The sequence below is a fragment of the Cryptotermes secundus genome, unplaced genomic scaffold (assembly GCF_002891405.2).
Source record: "Cryptotermes secundus unplaced genomic scaffold, Csec_1.0 scaffold373, whole genome shotgun sequence".
In the NCBI taxonomy this organism is placed as follows: domain Eukaryota; kingdom Metazoa; phylum Arthropoda; class Insecta; order Blattodea; family Kalotermitidae; genus Cryptotermes; species Cryptotermes secundus.
Genome location: NW_019720165.1, coordinates 404,614 through 418,951, shown reverse-complemented (window position 1 = coordinate 418,951; position 14,338 = coordinate 404,614). Strand labels below are relative to the sequence as shown.

Genomic DNA, 14,338 nt, shown 5'->3' with positions numbered 1-14,338 from the left:
TTGCCTACATTTATTTTATCACAAGTATTTTGCCCTTTCTGAACACCATGAGTAGCTGCCTTTATCGTCATCTATTTTAATATAGGTCTGTTTTTGCCTAGGACTTGTTTGTGACTTACACTAAAATAATTATTTAATAATACTGATAAGAAAATGACTGCAGTACTTGCCATCAGGAAGTGAGATGGACTTAATTAACTTTACCAGAAAAATTGCAAAATTAATATACCATATCAACTGGCTCCACAACCATATGTGAGCCTTGGCCACCTGCACCAACAGCCTCCAAGCGTCCATGCATCACAGTGGATCTCCAGTTTTTAGCTTTCAGTATCCTAAGGTCTTCTCTGACATCATCAGTCCACCTCAATTTTGGTCTACCTCTTGCTCTTTTAGTATAGATCTTCTCATACAAGATTTTCCATGGCATTCTGTTAGCATCCATTCTTTCTACATGTTCCAGCCAGTTATTCTCCGCTGCTCTTTTTGTTTTATTGGCCCACATATTATCCTAATAATTTTTCTTTCAAATCTTAAATAATTCTCATCCTCTTTTTAGCACCCATGTCTCACTGTTATGTGTTACTACAGGACATATGAATGTTTTATGTATTTTCATATTCATGTTTATATCCTTAGATTTTAGTAACTGTAGGTTGGCATAATATGCCTTATTGCCAGATTGTATTCTTTCTTGTATGATTGCAAAATTAATGGTGGGAAGAAACATGTTATGCAGGAGGTCTTAGCGTATTTAAGGATGAGTAACCACACATTGTAGCGTCACAACACTTTAACCTCTGTCACTCAGGAATAGGGGAAGAAGGGAAGATCATGTTTCACTCACTCCCATGGAGTTTTTGGCACAACTGTTAGCTGCAAAGAACATGACACTGGTGTTTTCGTATTTGGATGGACCTTCGCTTGTGAACAGCATCCCATAAGGTGCAGTAATCACTGGAGGTGTTTATGCTGCTATACTTTGGAAATTATAGGAGGCCATAAGAGATAAACAATGATGGATGGTGTGTTGCATCTTCATGACAGTACTACTGCATGCAAGTCAAGGAAAGCTGTGGTTGATCTAAAGGACTGTGGCATTGAGGAAGTAAACCATTCCCTGTACTGTCCGAGCGCAGTAATTATTTTCAGTTCCAAAACATGAAGAAACACTTGTATGGACATCAGTTAGTCTGTGATGAACTTCAGTGTGCTGTTCACAGTGACTTGATGACCAAGACAAAGGCTTCTCTTTTTCAGGATTTTCTTTTCTTTGGGTGGACTGGAGGAAAGGTGTTGAACTCAAAGAATAAGCCACGAAAACATGTTCATTCTGCTTCAGTTACATAGCTAGATGGTTTATATGAATATATATAGTGTTCCTTTTATTTATCAGGTCCTACAAGCACACCAAATGTAATTAAAACCCAAGGCGGTCATGTGGCGGCTGCCTAGACTACTAATGTCATAATATTAAAATCCTACATCAGTTGTACCTTGCATAATTTTTATACTAGTTTATTTGATGTCTTTTGAAGATATCATTATTTTTTATCTGACAGAACAAGGGTAACTCGGACTCTTCACTGCAAGCCCAGTCAACAGGTGAGGAGAGCAACTCTAGCGATACAAACTCTGAACGAGGAGCATCCACGTTAGATTTGATTAGACCCAAGTTGGAGCCTAATGATTACAGCTCGTTGGATGACAGCCATCACCATCATGGCAATGGTGGTCTGGGATTGGATCCAACACGAACTTCCTTTCCTGCTGCTGCATTGCTTGGACTTCAGAGTAAGAGCCATGTATATACTAGTAACATGTCTGTTGCCTGCAAGTGGTGAAAATGGTTTTGGCTTTTATCTGCAGTAGGTTGGACTTGCATTGTGCAATCTGAGGTATTGTTATCCTAATTTAAACACCCTGATAACTTTTTGTAGCTGTTACAATGAATGAGGTGTGGTCATTTTATATTTAATACGCTGTGCAATATTTGTATGACAGTTAGTAGCATTCACAGCAAGTCATTTCTGTCCCCTTTACCAGGAACAGTCCTCTTTATTACAGATAGTACAGAGTGGTCACAAATTCTTGTTTACCTCTAGTAGCACTGAAGCTGTTGTTCACGGAACGTTGTGTTCTGGTGAGAGTGACCCACACTTTTATAAGGAATTGGAACATAATCCTCCACGTGTCATGGTATGGGCTAGGATCGATAGCAGATGACTGGATCATGTCTTTCTGATGGCCCAGATGGGATGTTTGTACATTTTGCTATCACTGAAAGGGAATACATCAGTGAGGTTTTCCTTGAATGTGGGCCACCTCTTCTTCCTGCACTTGGTTGGCCATCTCATAGTCCTGATCTGTCAATTCTCTCTTGGGCTGCATAAAGAAGATTGTCGCACGGCAGGGTTACAGAGTCACTGATGACCTCAAAGAAGTAGCAAAGTTTGTTTTTCATCATGTCACACCTCAAATGCTTCTGCAAGTGTCCCATAGAATATGGTGGAGAATTATTCTCTGTTCTGAGAATGGTCACCAGCAGATCCACTACATACCTGCGGCTTGTGTCATATGTTTATGTTTATGATCCATGGGTTGAATGAGAGCGGTTGTGTTAGGTGGCATAAAAACCACTCTAACGTCTTGATGAAGGTCGTCCAGATGAAGGGGGTGGCCAGAGGCATTGTCCATAACCAATAAAATCTAGAAAGGGATACCTCTCTTCGCACAATATCACGAGCCTGGGGATTGAAGCAGTTCATGAACCAGTCTTCGAACAATGCCTGAGTCATCCAAGCCTTAAGGTTTGAACAGTAGTAAATGGGAAGTGTGTGCTTGTTGATGTGCTTAAATGCATGAAAGTTTTCTGAATGATAAATGAGAACAGTCTTCAGCTTAAAACCCGCGGCATTCCCACCAAGCAACAAAGTCAACCGATCCTTAAAAGCTTTGAATCCTGGCATCTTTTTTGCTTCTTTGTACGATTAGGCATGTGTTTCCATTGCAAGCCGGTTTCATCTACTTTGAATATTTGTTCTTGTAGATAACCTTCTTTGATTACACCATAGAAACTATCAGCAAATTTTTGGGCTCCATCTTCATCTGCAGTTCCTGATTCCCCTGTGACATGTACATTATGCAAAGTAAATATTTTTTTAAAACGCTTAAACCACCCAGTACTAGCCTGAAAATCTTCTGTGTAATCGTCCCCGGTGCGTGATTTTGAACTCTGAAACAGACTTCTAGCCTTGGCTTGCACTGTGTGAAGGCTGATGGTTGTACTTTTTTGTATTAAATCTTCCATCCACATAAACAATTTCTCCATTTCATGGATGGGTCTCTGTCATTGTTTGGTTAAAATTGTAGACGTCATAGGTGCAGATAATAACAAAGTTTCCCGAATTCTTTGTCCTTAAGTATCGTCAGTACCGTGGAATGTGATAACTTCAAGTCACGTGCTATCGTGTTCACTTTCTTTGTGCTTCCATACTGCTTGATAACTTTCATTTTACCCTCAAAATCAATAGTTTTCCTTGACTTCTTAGCTGGCGTGTCTGTGTATGAAGGCATTTTCCTTTTACTAGACATTTTATGGGTAGTATTTCAGTAGAATATTAATTAATACACCACTGACAGCAGATGCTTGAAAGCAACTGAGTGTATGTGAGAGAGAGGGGATGCTGCCTGTGTGTGTGTGTGTGTGTGTGAGGCTTGTGTTGCCGGATGCTCCCATAGTTACCATACACACAGCTGCCTAGCTGTGTCCTCAGGCCTGCTGGTATCGATGNGGGGGGGGTTGTAAGTGCGGGCAGTCGTAAGTCGACGACCAAGTGTATTTTTAATATATAGATGAAAATTATCATATTTCATTATTTCTGTTGTAGATATTCCGGGATTGATTCCTGGACCCTCAGGACTGCATAACAATAGTCAAGATGCCAACTTTGGTGAGTTGTCAAATATGATAATTTTGTAGAAAGTAGTTCTGACAGTTGTAGACACAGTGTGCAAGATAAGACGAGTGGATAACATTCTTGGAAGTTAACATTATGTTTGTATTTTATTTGTCAAAGTATATTATGCAGCCATAACATTGGTTTCAAAGAAACCTCGCTATTGGGTTATGTGTATATTACTATGTTTGAAATGGAACTTAGAAAATTTTGAAAATTCATTCCACATGATTTTATAAAGATGACTGTTTTATCATGCATTGACTGTTGTTACCATCATCCTTTTCTTCTTTTTCTCCAGTTGTTGGTATTCAACAGTTGTGTATAGTAATCAGTGTTTATAGGTGAGTTCTAATTATATGCTACAGTTGCATTGCCCTATATCCCATTACAAAGTTTAGTCTGGTACAAATCCGTTGCCAATAATACTCTTACAAATGAGATTTTAGAACTGAGGAAATAACTTTTATGGTGTCATACATTAACATTTCAGGTAAGCTGATTAAAAGTGAATATGTTAAGGCATACAAAAATACATTAAACTGTTTTATGTGAATTATGCCACAGCTTTTAATTTTGTGAATTTAAAAAAGTGAAGTACACCATAGGCTGACTGCAGAATGAGCATGTGTGTTTGGGGGGCAGACTTGCTTTACTGGCATCCCTTGTCGTTAAAAGTTCTGATACTGCTTACCAAAAACTATGAATATGTGAGGGAGAACATATAGGATTAACCACTCAGGTGATGTTATGTAAGCTGAAAGTATAACCTCGTTGCTCAGAGAATTGTTTGTGGAGGTTATTTGAGTAGGAAGGAAGTATAAAGTTATTCCAGGGAAATGTTACACAGATAATTTAAAAGAAAAGCACAGCTTAGCAGCAGTATCTGTCAATAGCAAACCATCATTTCGGACAGTGATGGTCAGTTTGGAAGGAAATGGTTGTGTGTAATTGAGTTAGTCTCCTGACATTTGCTTTGAAGCACTAAGTAAAGCCATGAAAACCCCCATCATGATTACCAGTATCCCACCTGAGGTTCAAACCAAACACCTCCTGAATCCAGGTCTAGATCAATACCTCTTAAGCCAACCTGTTCAGTGTTTCCTTGTCGAGAAGTGTCTCTGTCCCTTGGAAGTTTGCAGATACTGACACAGGAATCACATGGAAACAAAGTTTTTGAAAGTTTTGTACAATTTAATGTATAATGATGTGAAACGGCTAGTATGGCCCCCTACAAATAATGAATTGACTGCATATAAAAAGATCTTTAAAAATGAAATATGTTAGGCCTTTGCATGCAGGACTCAAATGGAGGAAAAAACATCATTAAATAACTGTCATCCCCTATACATGAAGGAATACCACAGTGTTATGTAAGTTATGGCATCATCTAAGATGTCATGTAGCCCACCTATAAGATGGAATGTTCAGTGCATTTTGTTGTAACATGAACATTCCTGCAGATTGTTTAGAATGGTATGGGGACATCACACTGGTTACAAACAAATGCTGGGTCACCTCATAACAATGACCATGTGTAAGACAGATATGACTAACGCAGCGCCATGTGACAGCATCCTCAGCCCTGATGGAGCTGTCAGAGGAATGCCATGTGTGCACAGACAGTTTCACCACTCATAGTTTGTTCCCCACTCTCTGTGCCCATCCATCTTGCTGTGATGACAAAGCAGCACAAAGAAGAAAGGTGTGAACATCACTACTTAAGGCTTTGTCTGATGTTAAATTTTCAAGCACAGTGGCTTTTCCAGCAGTTACATCAGCAACCTCATTCGCTGGGACACCCATGTGGCCAGGTATCCAACAAAATACAGCAGAATTCCCTGCCTTATGGAGATGGGACACTTTCTATACATTGGCTTGCCATATTTGCTTTAAAACTGCCACAGGTGATGAGGTCAGCATGATGTTAATCACTTACATAGTATTTTCGTGTCAATTGATGGCATCATGTTTGATATGCTGATGTTTGGAGAAGAGAACAGGTTTTAAGCTGTCTGCACCTGTAGGTGTTTGCAAGCAATATGAGGATGCATTGTGGGATTTTCTGTGCAACTGCCTTGCCATATCAAGCAGGTAGTTGTGTCATGGGGGTTGGCAATCACGGGGTTCATTTGCAGGCTTTGATTGGCCGAGGACAGATACCAAGGCTTTAGCTCTGGGATCATACAGTGATTAGCATTGAATGATTTATAAGATATGCCTATTTTAAATGTTCTGGATGTGTTTTCTCATATAAAAGAACTATTCCACAGGATTTGTCTTGCACACAGTAGTGTATTATTTGGATGTAGTTAGTGTGAGCAAAACTAGCCACAGCAGTTCTATTTTTATTATGTTCCACACAATCTACCCTACAAACCATGATACATCTTACCTCTTGTAGGCTGGGTTTGTGGAATAAAAACTGCATGCAAGTATGTTTGAATTTTCTGCTGGTGTAATGAATACGGAAGTGTGTTGAAAATAGAATATGGTAACTTTATAATGATGACACAGCTGTCCACATCATTGGCAGTGACACCCTCTTGTTCCCATAGCAGATGTAGTATAACGCATAGGACTGGTGTAAGTAACTTTATTACTTTTCATTGTGCAAATTAACATTATTGATATAAACACCCAGCTTTTTAAAATTAATTTAGCTTGCCACTGAGATTTAAAAGCTATTTATCAGTTTATTTTGAACTTCATATTTTATGAAATAAAATTGTGTACTTCAGAATTTTATGAAATTTATCATTAATTTCATAAAAAATATCAGCATAGGTTTGGCCCATCCCTGATTTTAATGTAATTATGAAGGTTTGTGGCAATGGTGTGTTACCATGATGATGGATTCTCCACTCTCTGGAGCCGACATACCTACAAAGTTTTTTAGGCTGGTTATCTTCAGGTAAGAAAACAACAAGAGAGGAAGTACCTGCTGAGTCAGGCCTCTTCCACAAAGTGAATCATTGTTAGTGGTTCCAGTAACTGCTTTTGCCTGAAGGTGGAGATAGCCAGCCTCTGAAATGTTGTAGACATAATCTGATAATGCAGTGTCCAGGGAATGTCTTTGTTTCTCTCCTCCCCAAGACATCTTGATGAGATATTTTTAGATTGTGTTCTGGGTTATGACACCATGTAGTCTCATGGGTGGTTGCCAGTGTTTGGAAGAGTCTGTTGTCACCATTTTCAAGGAACTTCAACTCGGATGGTGAGAGATTCCATTGAAAGTCTGCTTGACACTGTTGGTGTCATAACCCAGAAACCACAATCCAGATTTTCACTACAGAATCTCATATCTCATCATATGAGACATATTTCTGGTTTTTTTTTTATTGCTAGTGGAGTGGGACTAAGTCCCTTGTACTGTGACCACTTCTGGCCTATTGTACCAGCCCCAGATGATAGGTGAGGGTGATTGTGGAGAAATTGGTAGAATGAAGATTGGTAGGGGAAACCGAAGTACTCGGAGAAAACCTGCCCCAGCGCCACTTTGTCCACCACAAATCCCACTTGACGAGACCTGGGATCAAACCTGGGTTGCCATGGTGAGAAGCCAGCAACTAACCAGTTGAGCTATGGTGCGGCCATTCTGGGTTGGTTTGGTGTTCATCCTGCCTTTTGGATGTTATCTTCAGATCAGATAGAAATAAGTATATCCATTGAGATGCTGTGGCTTGCAGATATGAGAAATCTGAACAACTGAAATTTTGCTTAACAAAAAGCCTGAAAGGAAAAGTAACAGTATTTGCATCCATTATATATTGTGAAAGTGTAGAAAAACACAGAAGCCAAATTCTCTTACTCTCTGTAGTTGGAATCAGTCAGTCCCGCAGAGATGTGTCTTGATGACGAACACCTGTGGCCAGTTTTGTTCGCTTTAAATTATTGCTCTCATTAAACTGTTACATTTTCTACATTTCTGAACCTGGTAAGTGAATTTATTAGCTTCCCAACCATCTTTTTGTTGCATCTAAGCTGCTAGTTTTTTCTTGCTCAAGGATGGTGATTATGAAATAATTGATGATGCATGACAAAAACTGAGTAACCTACTAGCTGTATTAACTAATACCTTGAAGTAGGTTATTAGTAATAGTTAACAAAGACTTTATTTTAATGTTTATTACAAAGAAACTAACTGGAGAAATGTTAATATGTTGTGAAATGCATACCGTTGCCAAAAAAAGATTTAACGCTTGAGGCTTTCATACGAAGAAACATTAATGGTAATTTTATGGGATCATGTAGGTATTCAGTATTAGTTTACAGGTTGAAGTTTTTGTATTTGTAAGACAGATTAGTTTAATGAGAAGTGATAATGCCCTGTAATTAAAATAATGTTATTTTGTTGATGAAAATTAGGCTAAAATTATTATTATGATTGGTGTGAACTGGACATATGAAACACATGTTAATTGGAGCTTTTTCAGTCATTTATGCCGTCCATATGCTCCATAGTAATGTGAAAATTAAGGTCTGTAATCTTGAAAAATTACTGTTTTGTTCATCCAAGACGGTCCTCTGACACAGGGTTGAGAAACAGTAGCTTTGTATTGGTGAAAAGGTTTTATGACATGTAGGTTGTTGTAAGAGATTTAGTAATTACCGGTAAGTGATAAGAGGTGCCCAAGTTTATGTTACTGGAACAGTCGTTTTGTCCGTGCTGCTTCAGATTTCGAGAATGTTTTGCATGGTGTTCCTCTTTGTGCATCTTCAGGTCTTTACAAAAGAATAGTTATCTGTTAATTTCAGTTACTTGTCACATAACATGATAATCACTTCCTCAGTGAAATGCTGTAGGTAGCTTGCTGAATCTTTAAGTGTTTAACTGGGAGAAATTCTGTCATAGGGTGAATGAATACGTATTTGTGCTACTTTGTGTTACTTCTGTTAGCGGATGTGCGATTTATTTAGGTAATCTTGTATGTCTACTGTGACTGGCTGAATGCAGAATTGAAATACTTTTATTGGGTACGAGTATGTTTATTTGTGTCCGGAGCAGCATATTTAATTCTGTTTAATTCGTTTGAAAATAGAGCAAACTGTTTAAAAATGTAAGTATGGTTATATGTCAGAGAATTCTGATAAAGGCCAGTTCACACTAGATGAAACTCATTTTGTGTATGTCCTGTTATACCTGTGAACAATAAAACAAATTTAGGCAGCACTGTCTAGGGAAGAAATTGTGTTTTGTGGTCTGGAAAATATAGTGTACCATGTTAAGTGTTGACCTTTAACAGTGATAATTAATTTATTTCTAGAAACATGACTATTATTTTGGACATTATCTGTCTCATTGTTTTTCTTAAAACAACATTTTGGAAAGTGGATCTGTTTCTAACCTCCCTTAACAGATCTAGTTTCTGAAATGTTGTGTTTAAACAAATCCAAAACATTGTATAATGTCTAGAACTGACATCTTTATTGCAACACACCATTGTCCAGAACATTGTCAGGCCTTATTAGACAATTCAGACTTGATATACAGTTGTTATATATTGTTGGCATGTGGCACAAGGCATATTCATGCTGAGCAGGTAAACTAAGGCATGAGAAGTGTACAGTAGAGAAACATTTTGACAGGGTTCTTTTAACAGTTTGAGTGGTGGTATTAGGGATTAATGCAGACAGTATTATGTGAAAGAGGACATAAGGTTACCGTCTTCTGGGATGTGGCATCTTGTAGATAGGTACTTGTCTACCAAGCTACACAATGTGGTGTCCCGGAAGGCAGTGATCTTTATAGTCACCATTGTAAGAACCTCAAATTTTACTGAAAGAGGGCTGTAAGAAGCAAACAGTATGTTATGTTTTTGAATGGTCATTATGAGTAAGCACTATCAGTCGGTGAATATATATGAGCAGGATTATAATAGTTTTGCATAGAGGTTTAATTGTTAATTCTGAGACTACTAGGATCATGACATCAACAACCATTCTTGTACAAAAATATGGTTCACACAAGGAAATAGGTTTTTAATTCTGGATAAAAGTTTATAGCTGTTGATTCTTAAATCGTTGACTCATTGTTGACATTTACAGCATATTTACAAAAGAGCAATTCACATTAATCTTTATTGTCCAAAAATAGGGGTTTTAAATCTCCCAGTATTGTGGGGTTCTCCACTCCCTTGGGTGTGGTGAATTGTGGTTATTATCTGGGAGTAGAGAATTTTAAATCTCCTTGTTCTGCTGGAATGGTGTGTATATTTTAATTCAGGTAACAGTATTAGTATGGAAAAGTTGCAATGCTTAATCAGCAAACAACAGCAGTAATGCATCACACACTTGAAAATGATTAATATGCATAATATATTTTATGCATTCATTACTATCTGTGATTGCACTGCCAGGTGATTGATTCAGTGCTCAGAACACGTATAAATGTTTATAATTTAATCACAACTTAAGCTTTGTTCCCCAAAATTTAGCAGTCATTTACAACTATAAAATACTGATTTTGAAGTAGTATTGTTTATGTGCATGCATTCATGTTGGGTAGTTGGTATGGCATGTTCAACAGAAGTAAAGGGGCACTTGAGTAAACCGTATTGGACATTTTGAAATTAGAGAACTATATTACAGTTGCCAATAATAAACATTTCTTATAGTAGTACATTGAAATGTATTAAGCATTTGTCAGAGAGCAGTAACGAAACTTTGGACAGACTCTGTCCGCCGCACACCATGCTTTGTTTTATATTGTTTTGAGGACTTGATATGGGGAGTGGAGCATGTTTAAAGGAACAGAGAAAACAAGAATATTCAATTCTGTCTATATAAATTCACAAAACTTCCCTTTCCAGGCCCACACTGATCAGACATAGCAGGGCAAATAGTCATATACCATTTATAGGTCTATGATCTGTGGAAGAAATGGATAGTGGGGACTTGTCTTGAGTCCATGCCATGAGAACCTCAAATCTGATTTAGTAAGATGATTTGTTTAGTATCAGACATGCATATACTATGATATAATGAAAATATGAGGGCAAATCAAAAAGTCTTTGCCCCTATTTTTTCAGCCACAATAATACACATATAAGGAAATCAAAATACAGGCAGTGTTCTTAAGTCCCTTTGACTTTTTCTACATAGTCACCATCCTGGTTCAGGCATTTGTCCCATTGCACCACTAGTTTGGAGATGCCACTGTTTTAGAATTTGGCCAGTTGAGTGCAAAACCACTGCCGGACAGCGGTTTTTGTGTCACCCACTGACATGAAACCTTGCGATACCCCAAGGAATCATGAACAAAACACTGCCATACGAAATGCCAGGCTCCTTGGAAATGACCTTCAGGTGCACACGCCAATCCGCTTTCACCATTGCATCCACGCAGGCAACATTGTCTGGTGTGAGCGAGGTGCGAGGCCACCACGACCGCTCATTGTCATTAAGGTCTTCCCGGCTGTTAATGAACTCTCAACACCACCACTGCACACTTCTCAAAGAGAGACATTTATCCCGATATGTCTGTTGCATTTCCCTATGGGTCTCGATGGGCGTTTGTCTCTCGCTCCATAGAGAAGGAATAACACTTTGCTGCTTATACAATGTGGATGTGTTGAGCACACCAACCATCTTTGCCGACTGACAGCAGCGCAGTGCCGTGGAGCAGCCGAGAGTTAATGCTGGGCCGGTCCAAGCATACCCTGTTGCATCGAATGTATAAGCCTGTTACTCAAGCACACTAATATTTTGGCAGAAAAAAATAGGGATAAAGACTTTTCGATTTGCCTTCATATAATCTCGTTCGTTATGCACAGATAACAATGAATTCTGTGGCCAATATTGATCCTTCATCACAGTTGGGATACATTGTTTTGGTGTCGTACTACTAGCAGGTACATTCATACTAACATTACCCATTTTACTGCTGACTGAAGACTCTGTTCCATAAAGCTGTATGCTAAGTAGAGATGTTATGACTGCTAAATGAGAACAGAAAGGTTAATCTGGGTTCTGTGCTCAAAATAAAAAGTAAAGAAGGTAAGTAACTGGCACATAAGTTGATGTGTTGACTTGGATGCATAGTGATAAGGATTCTCATGTGCTCTGATTAAATGCATCAGCTTCGGTCAATCTCAGCTATGGCTAATGGAAGGAGTAGACCACAAGTCATGTGTCATGTTGCAAAGTAGGGTGTTAATGAGCAGTAGATTATGAAGTATGAGGTGAGTCATTCGGAGAAGACCCCCAGTTAATAATTATAGATCATACAATAATTTAACCATGAAAAGGAAACTTGTTGGGTGCTTGGTTTCGTGTGTTATGTTGCAGGGACATCTGAAGTGGATGTAGCATAGCATTGAATTGTGTTGGTGGACAAAATACTTGGGGAGGGAAACTGCTCTTATCAACCTTATACTGGGCACTCAGTATTTCTGATAATTTGAATAGAATAAGCTTGTGTTTAATTTCTGGAATTGTCTTATCTAAGTTGAGTTGTTTCTGTTTATATTTATTTCAACAAGGTTTTATTTTTTTGTTCAGCCTAAGAAGTAATGGGTAAAATGTGAGTCACAATTGTTGTAAGTCGGCAGTTACTTCATTTTCAGTTACTGTTAGGTTTGCTGACTCACTATAGTTGTTTTCGTATCTTTGACTATGTGTTTTTATGGTAGCCATTGCTTTGGAATTCAACTTCCATTCTGTCATATTTTATTTTCTGTCCAGTTAATTATATGGTATTTAAAATAATATGTTGTTGGTTTCTATCTTTCTTTGAATTGGCATTCCTTTCCTGTGATAGGTTTTCTTGACAGAAGACCTGTATCATTAATTATGTAACTGAGTTGACAATAATTCTGGACATGTGATAGATGAAGATAAAGATTAGTAGTATTGATCAGTACAAATAAATTGGGGTTGAACTGGTTGTATGGTATATAATATTTGTTTATGCTTGTGAGGTGTACTGATCACCAGATGATTTTTAAGTTTCTGAAATTCTTTAGTTTGTTCTGCTCAGTATGGGATATTCAGCTTGATTTAAGGTAGAATGTTCTAAATTACTGCATTTTGTATCTTAAGTCTACATAAAATAGAATCATGTAGACTGAGAAATGAGTTCTTAAAGATTTTCAAAAGGTACATGGAGTTAGGGAATTGAGAGTTAAATTAAGAAATACTAGAGATAAGAAGACCATAATTGAACAGCCTGCTGTTGGGAAGGAAGAGAGAGAGAAACCAGAGTTTTCTCATCACAGAACAGATGGCAGATGAGGTGGAACGGGGTTGGTGGCCACAACCTGCTGCTGGGAAAGGGGAGGAGCAGCAGCATCATCAGGCCAGACCGACATGCCCACATTGCTGTCGTGAGTATAGCAATGTCTGGAACCTCAAGCAGCATATTGTCAATGTGCACGTACACACAGCAGCAGAAGAGTGGGAATCTTGTATGTTGTGTGGAAAGAAGTTCAAGACTCGACAGTATCTTACCATGCATCAGTATAGAGTCCATGGCATCAAGCACAGAGAACAAAACCAGTCGTATGTTGTTTCACAGACAAACAGAGACACAAATGTAGGGGTTTCGTCTTTCTAGTGAGTTGACATGCATTTGTTTGTGATATAAATATGTATACTAATTTCACATGTCTATTCATTTTTGAGCTGCAGTTTGTGATTAATCCTTTGAGGTCTTCTTTAAGTGCCTTTCCAGCTTTTGCAGTGTTATCTGATTTTCCGATCATCTTTTGTACATGTCAATAAATAAAATGCATTTTTTTTTATCAAAGGAAGAAGCAAAAGAGCCTAAGGCTGTTGTCTGTTAATGACAAGGCAAAATACTGTCACAGTCTAAGAAAATACCGTAGTCTGGCCATTTGGATAGAGTGGCTGATGTCATCTCAGAGATGAAGTTACATAACATTAGGTTAAAAATGATTATTTCAGTTCATTTCCTTACACTAGGGCTTGGTTATGATATATATTTGGATTTGGGGTAAACGTTTTTATGGATTTATAATGATCTTCTCGAGAGAGGTACAGTGGAGTCGCACCTTATGTGGGGATTACATTCTCCAGACAGCAAAATCACACATAGTTAGAATTGCCCTTAAAAGTCCCTTAAATTGCCCATAAAGTACATGCTTTTTTATGTCTTATGATATGTATTTATACAGTGTTGCATCCATATTTTCTTGCCACGTTTGAAGTTGAACTACCAGTTCAACAAAACTTGTTTTTCCTGTAGTGTTAGTGCAGATTACTGTTTCTTCAGTTGAGCACTAGATTAAGTAGTTGGCTTGTGTGTGGGAGCCACATAGTATAAAATAAATCTACATTTAAACGAATAGGAACTGACTCACTCAAGGCTCACTGAATGGCATTGCATGTGGAATCACCTTTGCTATTTAAATTATTCA

The 14,338-nt window shown here is 38.1% G+C and overlaps 1 protein-coding gene across 7 annotated transcripts in view; it reads left to right on the top strand.

Moving 5' to 3' along the window:
- LOC111867280 (protein abrupt) overlaps nucleotides 1–14,338 on the top strand; it is a 460,728-nt gene that overhangs the window by 406,512 nt on the left and 39,878 nt on the right. For all 7 annotated transcript variants that reach the window (XM_033752658.1, XM_033752662.1, XM_023857011.2 and 4 more), the window contains 2 exons: nucleotides 1,563–1,794; nucleotides 3,891–3,953. In XM_033752658.1, the coding sequence (XP_033608549.1) occupies nucleotides 1,563–1,794; nucleotides 3,891–3,953 (295 nt within the window). The remainder of the gene's footprint in view (nucleotides 1–1,562; nucleotides 1,795–3,890; nucleotides 3,954–14,338) is intronic.